Source organism: Taurulus bubalis (genome assembly GCF_910589615.1).
Source record: "Taurulus bubalis genome assembly, chromosome: 11".
Taxonomy (NCBI): Eukaryota; Metazoa; Chordata; class Actinopteri; order Perciformes; family Cottidae; genus Taurulus; species Taurulus bubalis.
This window is the reverse complement of record NC_136599.1, coordinates 14,836,188-14,854,814: the sequence shown is the minus strand read 5'-3', so window position 1 is coordinate 14,854,814 and position 18,627 is coordinate 14,836,188. Positions and strand designations below refer to the sequence as shown.

Here is an 18,627-nt window from a genome sequence, read left to right as displayed (position 1 = left end):
TATTCCAACACAAGGAGATAAAGATAAGTGCACTCGTCTGTGGGGCATCAATCCACAGACATGCCTTTTTTGAGTGAATCTTTTTCTATATCGTGCATATTGTGTGTAAAGATATAATATACATTGGCTGCATATTGCATGATGAAAACCTGCCACCGTAAACTTTCATTTACATTTATGTGGTGATCTTAACGATTAATATAGTTTGATCTCCAAATAGAGAAAAACGGATAACGTTATATGAAGAAGAAACATTTGGCTTGGTTTCTCTTTTTAAATGATTCAACATTTAGACTTATCTGAAATATCTCACTTAAATACGTTTTGCAGTGAAAAATTAACAAAGAATGGTATACAAACTAGTTACCATCAGGAGATTTAATTGACTTTTTAAATATCATGATTCACAACTGTCTGTGTGTGTTTATGTGTGCACGCCATTGGTGTTCCCCTGTGTGAGCAGAGTTAGTAGGCTGTCAGTCTCTCCCTCAGCAAAGTCTGCTATATTCAGCCTCAGTGAGCAGCAAATGGAGAGAACTGAGCCCTGGGACTTCTTAACACACACACACACACACACACACACACACACACACACACACACACACACACACACACACACACACACACACACACACACACACACACACACACACACACACACACACTGTAGCAATACAATGGAAAAACTTGAAAACTTGAAAACAGTCAAATAAAGTGCATATACTTTTCTCAAAAGTATTACAAGCAAAACATGGAAAATGGTTGAAACGACCAACTTCTTTTTGGTTTCGACAACAATACAATGTAATCTCTCTCTCCATCCCGTGCCAAATGACCCCCACCCCTTACCACACCAACCCCTTTTGCAAATCCACGCTCCCTCCATCTTTTATGATCACTACAAGGGGCTCAGCTTTCAGAAGCGGTCCAGGGAGCATGTGTGTAGAGCTTTAATTCCTATTGTATTCGTGCAGTCTTGGTGTGTGTGAGTGTGTCTGTGTTTTAGCAAAAGAGGGAGAGGGAGATAGAGATGAGAAAAAGGACAGGAACAAGGACCCATCTGTCAGCGCAGCACACAAATCCCTCCCATACCACTCTGAGTCCCAGGGGACCAGAGCGAGAGACAACTCACTTGTGGCAGCGTTTTTTGGAAGTACGGAGGTTACCCCCATTAATAGCACTGGAATAGCTAATGTAAGACTGGTAGGCCCACTCTTTTGGTCAAAGACTTATATTGGACCACTCATGTCTAAATTCAACATCCTTAGCAGTCTTAGTGTCATAAACTCAAAACTAAATTAGGAATCTTTTCCTATATTGGTTACATATTTAATGTCTTAGGAACATTTTAATAAGTCAGTAATTCATGCATAACTTTGTTAAAACCTAAATTTGTTCGATAAATATTTTGGAGTACCCAGGTTAAAATCATGCAAACTCATCAAAAGTTGGTTCAGATCAGATGTGTCCACTGTGACCTCTTCCAGAAGGCTGGCTATCTATGTTACTGCTTAAATGGGAGCAGGACTCGATTCCCTCTCTGTTAGTCAGTCAGTCATTGGGGAAACCAATGGGGATTGTGGGAGACTGCGAGACTAATTCCCCACACAGGCTGCAGGTGTGGTGGAGGCCATGCTCACACTCATGGGACAGAAGGGTAGTGTATGTGTGTTGTGTTTTATGAGGTGCATATACCTGGGGACCTTTAGACACATCACATTAGAGTTGTTGCTGTACACATCGCATGGGGCAATATCACACACACACACACACACACACACACACACACACACACACACACACACACACACACACACACACACACACACACACACACACACACACACACACACACACAAACGGCAGGGCTCCTCTTTCTCTCTGTCCACATGCCTGTATAGCCAGTGCACTGACCAGGAGTGATTAGGGCCGTTAGCGAGGTGGATAAACGCTGTTTCAGCACGAGACATCGTCTTGGGCAAGCGGTGACGCGTGAGCATCCAAGCAACAGATGCCCCCTCCCACTCCCAACGCTTCCTATATCCAGCCATCTGTTAGGTTCTGTTCAATTAATCGTTGGATAAGTGCCTGTTTTTACGCGATGTTGCAGATTAGCCACGTGACCACATCTTATTTCTCAGACATGCAAATACATTGCACACTCAGAAACACGGAGAACCAACAGTGCAGTTGGCAAAGTTCAGTCTAAATCTCGAACACAGCTGTGCGCAATCGCGCGCACAATGGTATCAATGCGGGGGCACGTGCAGCTCGCAAGACCCCGGCTGTCAATGGCCAGCGATAACAATAGACCCCCACTGCGCTGCAGCGCGCCACGCACGCGGACGGGCGGGAGTTTATTATGCCGTGGTATTTATAGTCAAAAATGGGGAAAATTCTCAATATTGAGAAACGATTAGTGTAGAAACAACAAAGGCCATATAGTCGTTTCGGATTGCATGGACAAATAGTGTATACTGTTCTGCTCAACTTGCATCATACAATAAAAACAAAAAGAGATAAAGAAAACACGTTCTGAATAAATAGATAAACTATAAATTGAGGATTAACATATTCCGTCTTGACAAATTATTTATCATTGACTGCATGGCAAATACGGAATTACTGTATGTCCCCTGCCTGGGTCAGTTGAGCCTATACCATAAAGTACCTGCATGTTCATCATCGCTCCAATCGATTCAATAATCAGATGGCCCTTGGGGACAGAATATGACGCTAAAAAAAATGGAAGAAAACAATTGAATAAGTGGGTGAACAACGCACACACCTGCTCTCTGCACACGAAGCTGTCAACATCACTTAAATACGCACACACGGAAGAGCGTCTTTTTACTCAGCAAAGACCAGGCCTACACTGTGGTTAATTAAGTGGAAAATTCCTAATCCAAGCGACTAATGAAGACAATCGATTAAAATGGTTAAAATATTGATTTAAAACAGAATATGGGATTTTATTGGTTTAGTGACACATATCCAAGTGTGAAGATGTATTGGCTAATAACGCTTAGCATAACATATGTTTAAATAAAATTCCTAACCATATTACAGAGTGTATGCTAAACATTTTGGCAGATTATAAAGTGTGAGATGAAGCTAAGAAATATGGCGTTTGCGCGATGTTGGGCAAATACTATGTGGCTGCAAAGATATGTGCGTTATAAACTCCAATGAAGATACTCATTTATGATGGCTGTATTTCATTTTTTTTCTCCAATTTGTGCGCATTGTCTGCACTGAGCCAAAACCTCCCAGTGTTACAGGAACTCATGACTTACAAATAGAACACTATACACGCGCACACGGGGATAGAACACTGCCTGCACGCGCACACTGGGGGTGCACTCTGTCCCTCATTCATTTGCTGGATGAAACTTCTGGCCACGAGCCCGCCACGCGCGTTTGGCTGAGTTGGAAGTGGGTAGGGCCCTGAGGGAGGGGCTTACCCGGTTAAAGGCCAGGATATCAGACCGGTCGTGTCATTTGTAGATGAAAGTTCCACGCGCACTGATGGTTATCTGAGGAGCAGAGAAGTTTGGGACACTGGTGAATGCGCAGAGAGAGAAACTCAATTCCTCTGGACTAATCACTCAGCTGCAGATTTTTTTTATTAGGCTGGTGTTCCTTTCATTTTGCACAGACTGAGCAGTACATACAAACAGGTGAGTTTACACATTTTTTTCATCATCAGTTATGAAGAAAAATGTCCCAAATTAATCTTGTTAATGATCCAAAATCGTGCCACCAAATTTACCGCATGCACTTACATTGTCCTCTCAGGGGCAGACACAAAATCGAATATTGTCAAGTTCAATAAACTGAAATTAAAATATTTTATTTGCAGTGTTCTAGCATAATTACGTTCAGTTGCATATAGTCCGGAGACAATTGTCTGTCTACAAAAATAAATTACAGCATTTGTCCCACTTTACTGCATTAGTGCACAATAATGAACTAGGACAGTTTTTTCTTTCAAAACAATAGCAAATAATCTGTCTGGGGACATAACACAAAAAAAACAATCTATTCATTTCATGTATTCTAACGTTTGGGCTACATGCATTATCATTGCATTATTCTTCAAGATGTTAAAACACAAAACATGTGTGTTGACTTGTATGTTACCGATTTAACCTTTGAGCTTTATGTTGAGTAAATCCTGTTGTGTCCCAGATTGACAGGGTCTCTAGAGATACAGGTCTGTAGTGACTACAGTATAACAGCAAGGGGGATATTCCTATTCTATTCCTTAATATCAGAATATCACACTATGAACCATTTGAGATAATTACAGGGCTTCTTCCAAACAGCTTTGGTATGTTGCTCTTGAAAAGAGGAGTTGTTCAGAATTTAGGGCTGAAATTGGAGCGCTCATTCTGTTATTCATGGTACAACATCTCATCATTACATATACATTTTAGGGAGAAGCATCATGCATTAAACATTTAGGTCTTAAGATATTACACACTTGAGGTTGATACTGACTTTTTGTGCTGTTTTTTCAGATCAAAATGATGACCAAACACTTTGAAAAGAGTGGGGATGTGAGTGAGCTGGTGAGCTCCCTCGGCTGGCTGGAGGATGATGATGGCAGTTCTCAGGATGGAGAGGAAAGCCATGGCATGACTGTAGGTGGACGAATCCGCTCCTGCACAGAACTGGGCAGTGAGGATATGGAGGAAGAAGAGGAGGAGGAGGATGATGAGGATGATGATGGGGAGCAGGAGATCGGACCAAATGGAGAACAGGCTCCCAAAAGGAGAGGCCCTAAGAAGAAGAAGATGACCAAAGCAAGAAAAGAAAGGTGTCGTACCCGGCGAGTCAAAGCCAACGCTAGAGAGCGTTCACGTATGCACGGGCTGAACGATGCCCTGGAAAGTCTGCGCGGAGTGATGCCCTGCTTCTCCAAGACGCAGAAGCTGTCAAAGATTGAGACTCTGCGGCTGGCACGCAACTATATCTGGGCTCTGTCGGAGTCGCTTGAGAGTGGCCAGTCCCCTGAGAGTCATGGCTTTGTGGAGATGATGTGTAAAGGTCTGTCTCAGCCCACCAGTAACCTCGTGGCCGGCTGCTTGCAGCTGGGACCCAGTCCAATAATGCTCAACAAGATGGACGATAAGTGTGGAGGCCCGGGGCTGGGTGGTGTTGGGGGTCAGGCTAGCCATCCCCTCAGCTACCCGTCTCCAGGCCTTCCCAGCCCCCCCTATGGCTCCCTGGAGGCTTCCCACCTCCTCCACATGAAGGGATTCAAGGGGTATGACAACCCCTCCCCTAACGAGTGCAGCAGTGGCACTCCACCGTATGATGGACCCCTCACTCCTCCCCTAAGCATCAGTGGCAACTTTGCCCTGAAGCAGGAGCCCTCTCCCTGTGAGTCAGAGAGGAACTACACATCCCACCCTGGCCACCATGCGCACTACCTCTCATCCCACCATTACCCCACTTCCACAACTGGCGGCCTACAAGGAGGGCCTCAGGGCCATCCACTTTTTCAAGCGTCACGCTATGAGCTACCCCTGGACGTGGCCTTTGACCCCTTCACTCCCTCTCACCTGGTCGCCTCTCAGATGGGCAGCATGTGAAATGTGACCATGAACACTTAAGAGGCCCAGTGATTGACTCTGCTATGAAATTGGCCGGGCGAGAAGCACTGCTCTTGAATGAACAGCTGTAAAAACGATGGTTTAGGTAAATGGTTTGCATTATGTTGTCTAGAAGTCTGAGAGAGCACTGAACGCCCAGAGAGAGACTCACCACCTCAACTCAATCTACCTGATAGAGCACACACCCATCATTACTTTTATATTGTATTTATTATTTTTTGTTATGATTATATTTCATTTTGTTTTTAATTATTTCTGAAGAAGTTGCCTCCTGAATTGTTAGTAATGAAATAGTATTTGACTGAATCAAATATCCACACTAAAAGCATTACACAGATGTTTCAAGTGTAGAAAATTAACAAAAATGACTTTGTGAAATGTGCATGTCTGCATATTAACAGAAATTGTCCAAGTCACAACCTAAATTGTGCACTGAGGCCTACAGTCAATGCCCCCCTTGCCATAAGAAAACCCAATGCATTTATTTATATCTGTATTTAATATTTATTTTGATAATGTCTTGTCCTTTTTATATTTTTCAGCACTGTTTTTGTTTCACTGTTTTCTTGGTGTTGTTGTCAGTCACTAGCAGCTGTACTGTATTTAATTTATTTATATGAGGTCTTTCAGGTACTTGTTTATTTGGTGTCACAGTTTTTGTCATACTGTACTGTTGTAAATATTTTACTGTTTCGCACTTAATTGAATAAATATTCTTATATTATATACTATTTCCATAGTAACAATACTTGTCATGTGTTTTCTTATATGCGGTCATCCAGTTCCTACATTTCAGTTAAACAGAAAGTGCACGTCTCCCAATAGAGCGCAGGGTATCTATATGCAGCTACATCAATTCAAGTGAACACTAGTTTAATATTAATAATGTAGTTAGACTTCCATAAAAATAAAGCTCTGTTTGCATTAGACATTAAGCTTGTGTGATAAGTATCATGAAATACTTGTCAGCCTGCAAACTATACTGAAGACACCACAAGGCAGAAGAGTCATTTTGATCATTTTATATTTCACAACAAAATTAAAATTAAGTAAATTAAGTACTAAATAGTGTAATCATATTCACAGGAAACTCAATACCAGCTCATATATCACAGTCCATATGAAAGTTCACTTTGCACACATTCAGTTTCAGGTGTTTTACTGAATTAATGCAATACGGCAGTGATTAAAGTGCATGTTTCTAATGTTAACGTGTATAAGAATAATGCTCAGTACTTTTATATGGAGGTATAACGTCTCCAAAACAAAAACACAATAAAAAACTAAAAATAGAATCTTGGACTAAAGAAAATGAAATTGAAGTGGCCCAGATTCTTTTCACAACAAACATGGACAAAGTCATATAAGAAATGAAGACAACGTTTCTGGAATAAAGGAGATCTTCGTGACAATAAGTCTGTTGCAGGCGTCTGTGTGTGTGTATGATGTCATTCAGGGGCTTTCTCTGGGATTTCTATCAGGTCAGGCGGGACGCTGTTGTGGGCCATGGGAAAACCGCTCTGGGGAACAGGTGAATGTGTCACAGAGGCCTTTTTGGTCTCACACATGTCCCATTTTCCCATCTAGTTCATGCCAAAACACTGTAGGGCAGAGCTCATTGTCAAATAATTCATCCACAATAACCTAGAGAGAGAAAAACACTAGATTTCTGTTCAGAGACACAGTATGTTATAAATCAATTGGTCAGATACCTTTTTTTCCTTCATTATTATAGAAAAGAATGTAACCTCAAAGTATATTCATTAAACCTTTTTTTTAAAGTAAATTAACTATACAGTATTCTGATGCCGACTTCCAGATCAGCTCAAACTGGCACGGTCCCTAACTTATTTATATCACTCAACTAATGACAAAAGACTTCGTTTTGACTTCAATGATTGTGTTGAAAGAAATGATTGCACTTGAAATAAACAAAGAGTGGGGTGGCAGAGTGTAAAGATGAAGAGGTGAGAGCAAGAGCTGGTGTGTTCGAGTGTGTTTATCATTGTGGTCCTTTAGGCAATTGTAAGAAGGGGAAGGTGCTGTTGTCCAAGAGGACTTCCCCCTCTTCAGCTACCTCTCCAAAGGTTTGTCTTTTTCAGTCCTGGCAACAGGGTAGAAAGGCCCGAAGAGAAAAAGGGAATGATTGTTTTACTGGGCGCCACTGGTCCATTGTGAACGCAGCCTGTTCTTTCTCTTGACCCGTGACCTGTATTGTTGTTGGGCTTCTCGTTTGGGGCGGGCAGACAGCTGGGGGAACTGCAGGGGGGTGGGGGGGTCTGATGGACAGCTGGGCCAATTTGGGAGAGAGAGAAGAGAGTGAGAGCATGAGAGAGAGGGATGATAGAGGGAACAGGGAATTAGTGTTGGGGTGGAAAAAAAGAAGAGGAAAGAAAAGGAGAGGGCAGAAGAGGTGACTCCGGGCTTGCTCCCCATTCACAAGTTTGTCCTCTGTCCTCCTGTGTGTCCGCCTTGGCATAGGAATGACACATAGCTTTGCACACAGGCAGACATTTGGCCTGTGAGAAAGTACTGGCAGAGTTAGCTGGCGTTCACCCTCTTTGTGTCTTTGCTGTTTTGTTATGGCAAAAACGGTGGGGGGCAGGGTATGGGGATTATCCTCCTGTGTCCAAATACATGAGTGGGTGGATATAGAAATAATCCACATAAATTAACTTTGGATACAAGATTACAAAACAGAGAGATGCAGGACAGTCTCTGGAGATTGGGGCATGGTGCTGGACAGGAAGTTACATTCAGTTTGTACAGTTCAGGAAGATATATGTATTTGGTTTTAGCTTAGATTTTTAGGTTTAATATGTTTTGAATAAAATGCGTGATCATTTGTAAAAATTATGAAAACAATCATTTAAATACTTGAAAAAGTGAAACCACTAATCCAGTCGTTATGTACTTTACAGACCTCAAACACAGAAGGGCACTCGGCCTCTTCATGGGAAGGGAACACATGCTCTGTCATGCCATCTTGGCCGAGACAGCAGACAGCGACCTGTGGCTGAATCCCTCGGGAGAGTGAGGTCATGTCAGATATCATCAGCCCACAGAGAATTATGGTGCAGCACTCCAACTCTTGATTACTAAACTGTTGTGGTCTTTGTGGTTTTATCTTGATATAAAATCAAAGGTAGATGCCAAAAGCATGAGCTCTAATGGCAACATCAAATGATAACGTTATAGGGAATTAGTTTTGGCAGGGGAGGTGGGCATTACCAACAATACAAGAAAAAACTAGCTTTTGAAGTGTAGATTGAAGCCTTCTCTTGGTCCCATTCTCTCTATCGCTCTCTCTGTGCAGTACATTTAATCCACTAGCCAAACAAGAGTGGCTCCCACTAAAATGAAAAGGCCCTGATCCATAGGAGCTAGATAGAGGGATAAAGCATTGTCATTAGGATTGTATTAATGGGGCCATAGGATGCTGGAAGGCTTTAATCAGTGTGCCGGTAATCCTTCTGCCTTTAAACTGGGGCCGACACACTGATCCCCACCCCCTTCTTGGGCAACAGTGCATGCACACATATGTACACACACAGGGACACACACATGCCTCTGTGGGCAGCATAGGGATACGAGGTCCCAGGTTGAGAGGTGGAGCACCCCGAAACGGAGACGCCCTAAACTTAGAGGAGCAGCTGGTAGAAGAAAGACTGAAGAGATGGATGGAGAGACAGATGTGGGAAAAGACTGAAAATAAAAGAAGATGGCTGGTGTTCTGAGACGATATAGAGATTGTGTTGGTCACGGTCAACATGGTGGAAGTGATTAAATACAAATGAATACAACTTTTTCTAAATGAACATCAGAGTAGACTATAATTTATAAACTGAACTCTATAGTGAAACAGGAAAAGAATGAATTCCAACTTGAATAAATATCCAAGCTCTATCATTAAAAACACCACTGCCCCCCTGTACACATATGATGGAGGTTTAAGATAATTTTGTTATTATGGTAAGGAAAATAATGCATAGAAAAACGGTATAACGTGACAGCTTGTTCTACGATGCAAGAGAGAAAAAGGAGACGTACATGGGTGGGGAGGAAAGGGGCAGTTCGTGGACTCATTACCAATAGGAGTGGGTGTAAAAGGTGACATTGTGTGCATGAGGATAAGGGGTGGTCCTTCTCCTCCCAGAGTTCTCTGAGAGCATTAGGGTGTAGGAGTTAAAGAGCTTCTAATGGGATCTGGATGCTGTCGTGTTTACCCTGGCCCCCTCCCCCTCCTGCACGCCCACTGCATTGTGGAAGTTGCTGGGCTTTGGGACACCACAATAGGCTGAGTGTAGGGACAGATGGAGGTCCCATTCGAACAGGGCACAAAAAACATCCAAGGTAGGAGGGCCGTGGTATCTGAGAGAACAAGCAGCCAGCATGCCCTACTGCCAGAGACGTGAGACAACATAAGAGATGGAGGAAAAACTGAAAAGGGGATTCGTAATGATAATGCAACGAAGTGTAATGAGTCCCTTTACCCTGGTACTCAGTCAGTAAATTCAGTGTGATCAACACATCCACGTGGCTTTGGTACAAGTTCACTGGGTTCACTTATCTGACGACTGAGTTTTGCATACTTTTGTACATACTATACTTTGTGTATCCCCATAAGTACCTTTCAGAGTGGAACAAGCTAGGAAAAGTCAAACGAATTAGTGAAAACAATGTTTAAATTCTTAGTACTCATTTGTAATATGCCGTTGCTTTAAGCACTGTTTAGTCAACATGCTGATGTCATTCATTAAGGGCAGTGCAGTGTATGGAGCATCAGGGGAGAGGGTTTGGTGTTAGATGCTGATGAGAAGCATTGGAGGAGGGTAGAGGGAGGTACCAGGCACAGGAGCAACAGATGGGGCCTGATGGAAAGCTCAGGTTGTAAACTTTCTGTTGGGAACATCTGTCCGTTTGTCCATCTGCTACACTCACTGTTTACAGTTTGTTTAGCAGAAACCCATTAATTAGAAAACTGCCGTCTAGCCATTGTTGCACCCGTTGTCAGTATATTAATTAGATGAGAAAACAACAAAATCCATGTGAAGTAGTGCAATGTAGATTCCTATTAACTTAATGACTAATTCTAAATACATTTTAATTGGGTTTGTTGTAACAGCTATAAAACTGGGGTGGGTTAAAACATATGAAGCCAAACTCCCACCTCAGTTATGATCCAATCAAATCCACACTTTTGTGCCATTCCCACAGATAAGCTCATCACATCTGTGACGCTGTGGCATAGAAGTCATGCTGTTCATTTTCAGGAGCACACATTAAAGTAAGTGGATTGAAATGGGACGTGGGTAAAAACCCTGATTAGAGATACATTAGCAATTACTATAAACACTCCTTATAATCTGTGCACTTATGCAAATACCATAACGCTCAACAAGTTAAATGTCAAAACCAACATCTCATCAGGTAACTGCAATTAGTATTTGGTACATATAGTGATGTTCCTCTACATACAAGACATCTACATGCATCTTTAATGAAAACGTTCACCCATGAAAGCAAAATGTGAATAAGGGAATACACAGCATTGATTTAAGACTAAAAAAATAGACGCATATCAGTTTGACTAGAAATGTTACATCACCTATGGTTATTTTACTTTTGGGGGTAAAAATAGTCTCTTCAATTTGCTCTGCAGGGAGCGGATAAAAGAGAATTAAGCAGCTGATCTAGGCTCAGTGGCCAGAGTGTTACATTAAACAGTAATCCAGAACAGTGGATGGTTGGAGAAGGGATAGCCTCTTTTAATCCTGCACTCCATCCAGCCAACCCTCCCATCACCCAACAAACACACACAAACTGAGCCTAACACCTTCTTTCTGCTACACAAAAGACATTTAAAAAAATCTCAAGACTTTACACCAACTTTTGCAAATAACAGTTGTATTGTTGTTCTTGAAATGTGAAATAAGAGCAGTAAAGCATTAGTGTGCCGGGGCTTTCTTGGGGTGTTTACTGCATGAGCCCCCCTCCTGATTGTCAGCAGCAGCACCCTTAAGGGTTTCCTAAAACTTAGTCCTAGTCACAGGGTTAGGCAAGTGTCCTGGTGAGCCTTCTCAGTGCACACTGTCCCCCTATATGTAACAGATGTTACTGGGGCAACAGTTGGTATTAAAAGGGAGGGGCTTCAGGCCATCTGTCCAGGGTCAAGGTTTGAAAAGGGGTGGTAGAGATGGTGGCACGTTCAGGAAAATGGTAAGTATTTGCTTGAAAAGAGTGAATATAGTCCACATTGTAATCCTGCTCTATGTGAGCTTTTATCCAAGAGTCTTTGTGAAGGTTTTGAGTGCAAGATGTGAAACTCCAGAGAGCGCCTGACTGAGGAAAACTGCAGCGTCAATGCAAAAGCACCATCTTGTGGTTAAAGATAATACTACAAACAAAGTGCAATATTCCTCACAACTTTATTGATATTGTAAACTGCTATTACAAACTATTGAGTCAAGAGTAAAGGCTGGTACTACATCCTTACAATTAGTGTGGCAATAAAATCCCAATATATAAAACAGGAAGTTTGTTTTCAATCATATCACATAGTGGTGTCCAACTGAGATTTAAGGCTCTCAAGCATGTGGTCTATGCCATCCCGAAGATACGCCATCTTCTGATGACAAACCTTTCTCTGGAGAGAGAAAAAGAAAAAAAAGCACATGTGAACAACCACTACAAAAGTATTTAAGCAAAATCTCACTTTATCACACACACACACACACAACACAAGATTGTAGGGACACGCACAAGGTAGATCTTTAACCTCTCCTTTTCCATATGATAGTATTCGGCCACAGTCAGCTCGATGAAGTCTTTCTTCATGGTTAAGAATCCACAGTTAGGGTTACGCTTTGAGTGTTCAGTCCTGGGCAAAGGAAATGTTATGGAAGGAATTAGTGGAAGGGACAACATCTGAATCTTTAACCCAAATCCCACCAACTGGGGTTCATGTCGACCCCAGAGGTGTACTTTATGTCACATCATTCCAATTTGTCAGGACTTTGTCAGTAATTTGTTCCTTCAAATCATTGTCATATCAGAGAAAGGAAACACTCGGGGTGTAAAAGAGCAGTGACACACAGCTGGAATAATCTAACCATTGGCAGGACACTACGAACGTAACTATTCCTTGTGTATTCATAACTTGTAGTTATTTGAGCTCCAAGACGAGGATGTCTCATTTTGTTAAATGACTCCTTGCTTCTCCTCCTCCGCTCACATCTCCCATGTATAGGATTAAGACGCGAAGAAAGGAGGCAAGGAAAGATGAGACACATTAGCTTCATGAAAAGCACCCACACATTTCCTCATGGGCACTGCCTCCATTTGTGTTTTAAAATGAGCCAGCCCCCTTTAAATACATCCAACTCAACTGGGATACAATCTTCTGTAAAAACACAAAGAAAAAAGATTACAGAATAGCATCATGCTGATTAAGATGAACAGCCACATATATACATACATAATTGTATGGTGATGTACTAAAAATGAGTCTCGTAAAGGCTACAGGCAGCATTGAGTATTATAGACAAAAATTATCTCAGATCTGGAGCTATACTCTACCCCCTTACACTACTGGCATACTATTCTTCAGTGAGTCTAGGAGTGAATTAAGGTAGGTAAAGGCCTGAGGAAGTTGACATGCTTTATTTACCAAGGATCGTCATCTGGCTCCCAGCCCTCAAGCTCAAGCAGACAGAAGAAACAGCAAGCAACATCAGGCTCACTCTCACTCGGGCAGTGGACAAATCCAGCCTTGGCCATCTGCAAAGACAAACCAAGCAGCAACAGATGTTTTAATGTCTCCACCGTACTGTAAAATAAAAACAAGCACTAAATTAAAGAATGTTATGAGCTGATAACTTAATGACAAATATGACAAATGCAAGAACAAAAGATCATAGCTGCAGGGAGATTAGCGTCAGTGAGAGCAACACCAGTAGATGATCTCATTTTGGCTCCTGGGGGGAGGGGGTGGCAACATGGCATATAGTGTTGCTCATCAAGTGGGATGTCAGCAGCCCATCCATCACATGACAAGGGTGGGCAAAGGGAAGGGTCAGTGCACTGGACACCTGAAGCAATGAAACTGAATCTGACACCTGCTTAACCATATATCATAAGCTGTGACAGCCTTGGATAAAAGGCTGTAGGATAAGATAACGTAACTTGAAGTGTAAACATGGTTTGGATAAATAAAATTTTTTTTTGCTGCCAGTCGTGTACTAGGTTAACTGCAACTGTTCATGTTAATGTTGCTACATTGTTTTTTCTTAGGGGTTAAGCGCTGACAGATCGTGAGTAAATCAAGAGGAAACCTCCCTCACATTAACCCAGTCTGACCTCCTGCTGCCCGTCTTACCCATAAAGTAGTACGCAAGTACAATTGTTACATACTGGTCTTGTACTTATCTTGAGTATTTCCATGTAACGCTACTTTACACTTCTACATTTTGGAAGCAAACTTTGTACTTTTACTACTTTTGAAACGTTAGAAGTTAAACTGAAGATTCAGATTTGTACAACATGTAAGTTAAATCAACTTATACAATAAGATATGTTGTCGTGGTAAACGCTTCCCAGCAGTATATTAAATATTAGCATATTGAGTACTTTGAAGTATATTTTACCAGTACTTTTATGTAATTATATTGATATTTTTAATGCAGTACATTTACTTAGCATAGTTTGTTTACTCTCTGGTATTGCTAACTACCAATACCTTCTTCCACCACTGGTGCTTTCATTTCAGTCAAATTCCCCTTTTTAATATACTACATTGTACTGTTGCACTTCCAAAAATTGTCAATCATAAATATTTCTGAAAGCCTTTTATAATTCAACAATTGTTCTGCAGCATCAAGACTCGGCGGCCTTCTTACCTTCTCAGGTGTGCATTTACACTCCTCTCTAAATGGCCAGTCTGCAAAGCTTTGTTCGCGCACTTCATGACTGTACATTTTGTCATAAGTGGAAAACCTGGCGGAAAGAACATCAATGATGGGCATAGCTTCAACATAAAACTGTCTCGACTCAATGTACTGTGGTTGCCGATGTAAACATGTGCTGACGACGATTGCACGCCTGCACAGGTGTTTTCAGTTTTGGCTGATTAAAGTCTGAGCTGAAGACCAGGTTGAAGGAGGGCGGGACTCTGTCGCGTACGTAAGTACGTAAGGTCACCGGACTTCATCGAGGCAACGGTCAAATCAAGCAAAGTTCAGAGCCCCTATCCAGCCACATTTTTACTTATTTTTTTTGTAGACGTGTATATTTACACATATTGTACAGAACGAAGTCCTTAAATACTTCTATATCACCCATTTTTAATCTCTAAATATTTATCTATGATATGTTTTTATCTTCTAATTAGTATTACTATTTTTCGAATCATTCTTTATTGCAAACTAACTGTTTTCCACCCTGCATTCCACATTATGAGAATGTGACAAATGAAACCTGTTTCAAAGTAAATCCTCAAAAAACTAAGTTCAAAATAACATGTCAGCAGTCTGGGTTAGACAAATCCAGAGGGTGTGTTTCAAAGTTACAGTCTTTTTTACTAACAAATTCCGTTTTCCCTCATCTGACTTGATCTACTGAAGCATTGATGTTACTTACACATACACAAATATATTGTGCTTTATGAAATATTAATTCCAGACCTAGACTGCTTAAAACAATAAAAAGTAGAAGCACAAGGGAAAGTAGATGAATTGAACTCCCCCTGTTGGCACTGAGAGAAATTAGATTTTTGATATTTTATTATTTCTCTACTCCTGTCTTGTTATGCAATGGTCCATCCAAAAGAGTTAAACATTGAAACTAAAGAGTTTACATTTAAAGTTTAAACAAAAGGGTTTTACGTGTGTGATGACGTATTTATTTATTTTACTTTACTCTTTCTTAATGTCTGAGATACAGTCTATGTTAAAAGCCGTGCTACATCACAGAAGTGTAGAAGTAGGCCACAAACACAATCAAGCATTCTTATTTAAAGTATTCTTATCAATTTTTCAGGCTGGAATCCAACTGCATCGTTTCATGAAACGTAAACAAGGACATAGAAGCCAGGAAGTCAGTCAACTGTCCAATTTAATGGTTTGTGGTTTACTAGCCTGTGAGAGACAGGGACAGTTCTGGTAAGCAGTGTGTCCCTGTAACACTACCCCTCAGGCCTCTTGGTGTTGAAATGTGCTTACAACTGTAAACTGCTGTCCTTTTCCCCTTCTAACCTTATCTTCCAGCAGAGCGCCTAGGGAGAGCTGAGATGCAGTGTGCCTGCTTATAAAGCTGAGAGTGTGTGATTTTTATAATGTATACGGTGATGCAGCGTAAGGGCTTATTCGCCTAGACTAAGTTGGACTATACATTGTATGTCATGTTACTGTAGCTCCTAGTGGCCTGTATGGTGGGTGGCTACTTACTGCAGAAAGTGCAGAATAACATCTAGCTCTGAATTTACACATGTGTGTGTTACAGTTGTCAATCAAAAATCTTTCCATAATCCCATTAAAATGTTTTTGCTGTTTTTTCTTTTTTTTCTCTCCACACGGCTGCTCAATAGGTGTAAGGTTTACCTGTGTGTCCTCTTTCATTCTCAGCAATAATAGCAATACAAAGGTTTACCCATTTGTCTTTAATACTTTCCCCCTCCAACTGGGTGGTCCTTTATGACGGTTTAGCAGCAGTTTTGACTGTTAGATCATTTGTGTAATATGTTATACCACAAACCATCTTTTCATTTGTTGATATTTCTCTGTGTACTGCATCTCACTTTTGCTTCTCATGCTTTCGATGACATTTATTTCTACCATGCAACATCTACTGCTCTTCCTTTATTCTGATACAACTGCCCTCTCTTATTAGGGCTTGCCACGATTAGCTTGACCCTAGTTTTGTTTTCACACAGGACTGAGAGGGAAAGAGAGGGAGGGAGGAGATGGGATGTAGAGAGGTGGAGGGAAGCTGATAGATGTGTTTGTGGTCGCTATTTCTACATGTCCTTTACATCGCCAGGCATAGGGCTATGCCGTTTGCATACACAGCTCTTGGAATCTTTTCGAATTAATAAAAACAGTTGAGGATCCTTCTTGATATTTTTCTTCCTCACCAGTTTCATGCTGGGAGGGATTTCACAGTGGAATTAGTTGTTTTTAAGTGTGCCTGGATAGGAGATTGGACTCACTCTACAAGGAGCTGCAGCAGGACTCGAGTTGCAATGTGGAGCACAGGTAAAAAAGGAGCCTATTACCATCTGATGCCACCATCTCTGTGTGCTTCTATTACTGTCTCTGTGTCCATTAATGTATATGTAGCTACATTAAGTTAACTATTGTGTGAGTTGTTGGTGATATACAATGGTTTGATGCAGCACACAACATTACAATTGTTTTTATGAATGATCGGACAAATAAGCAATTGATCTTCATAGCGAGTCTTCATTCTTGACTCAAATATATGCAGTTCCCTGCAGCTGACAACTGTCCTGACAGCTCCACCTGTCCTCTGCTACCCACACACAGACTGAACACCACACATTTGGGGTGAAGCTGATCTTAACTTGTGCGTATGTGTGCACAATTTGTAGTTTGTTCTCCCAACATAACGGGTGTGCAAAGGAGACAAAACTTTTGAAGAAGGGATGTAGTTGACTTTTGATGGTGATTTTGTTCATCTGCCACGTCACTCTCATCTGAGGAATGTCTAAGCTTTAGAAAATAGACTGTGATCTACAGAGAAGAGGATTATTTGCTGTCCTCTAAAATACACACAACATTGTGTTGGCCTAAATTATTTAGTCAAGTAAAAGCAACAGTGAAGTTGTGTAGGAGTATGGACTACAGTTATGGCGCAAATGTGTGATCTGAGTGGTTGGTAAGAAAGACGTCCTGTCCTCTGGTGCTGGTGTAAAAATGTCAGGGACATGTGAGAGTGTGGCAGTCAACATCAACATTCTTCATCTCTACACACAGGCGTGGATTCACAAGACAGCCACACCCACCTGTGTACACACATCACAGGTCCTGAAAAACCTGCAGGCTCTCTCAATCTTTTTTATTTTTGTGAAGTTTTATCAAAAAGCATATATTGAAGCCATAAACATAAAGTAAAAAGGCTGCAACTCACTTTCCTGAAAGATTAATTTTGTGATTGGTGGATTAATCGGTTGGCTTCCAAAATGTCCCAAAGCAAGGAAAACATCACAATATATACAGCACAACATTTTGAATGTCTTGTTTTGTCCGACCAACATTTACATTTTTTTTTCTATATGTCCAAGAAATGCAGCACATTCTCACATTGGAGAGCCTGAAACCAACACGTTTGGCATTTGTGCTTGATAAATAACCTAAATGAAAAATGTGTTCTCAAAAGAGATAAATATACTTTTGATCAGTTGACTTAATGCAATTAGTATATGAAAACACTTTAATAAAGTGAGAAACAATCAGAAATGCACAGCTGGAAACATTTCCTGCACATGTCCACACCTGATCAATAGTCTAAATTTAGCGAGATGATTATCCCTCACAGTTGCAAACTGATATGCTCAACTGTCAGACTTGCAGACTCAGGCCTCCTCAAGGGCAATGCAGAGGTCCCTTATTCATACTAAACAGCTTGTTGTGTGTGCTATGCATGATCTTAATGAACCCATTAAATATACTTCTATGATGTGCTCATTATTTGGTAAATAGAGAGTGGTGATTCCCAAAGTTACCTCAGATTTCATAGTCTAATAAACTGTAATTTGGTAGCTTTATTTAATGCTTAGCCACATTATGACGGGAAGTGCAAGCATGCTGATATCCAGAGCTTGCCTCACCCTCTCACCTTTGACATTCATAGGCAGCCTCTAAATTCACCACTGCATTGCCAGGAGACATCCAAACCATGATATATGACTAAGGGGCGGACTCTGTATCAACAGAAATCCTTTTCATGACACCAAGCAAACAAAATAGAGGAAGAAAAAGGATGAACTAAC

General features: G+C 41.2%; 2 protein-coding genes across 2 annotated transcripts; one reads left to right on the top strand and one right to left on the bottom strand.

The window, feature by feature from the left end:
* Positions 1-4,529: 4,529 nt before the first annotated feature.
* Positions 4,530-5,600, top strand: neurod4 (neuronal differentiation 4; the record flags this gene model as incomplete). Its single annotated transcript, XM_079225722.1, has 1 exon — positions 4,530-5,600. The coding sequence occupies one exon, from the start codon at positions 4,530-4,532 to the stop codon at positions 5,598-5,600; it is 1,071 nt and encodes a 356-aa protein (XP_079081848.1).
* A 6,444-nt stretch (positions 5,601-12,044) lies between these two features.
* Positions 12,045-14,644, bottom strand: birc5b (baculoviral IAP repeat containing 5b; the record flags this gene model as incomplete). Its single annotated transcript, XM_079225726.1, has 4 exons — positions 12,045-12,267; positions 12,384-12,501; positions 13,291-13,400; positions 14,519-14,644. 4 exons carry the CDS (start codon positions 14,642-14,644, stop codon positions 12,175-12,177), a joined length of 447 nt encoding a protein of 148 aa, XP_079081852.1. The 3' UTR covers positions 12,045-12,174.
* Between the last annotated feature and the right edge of the window lie 3,983 nt (positions 14,645-18,627).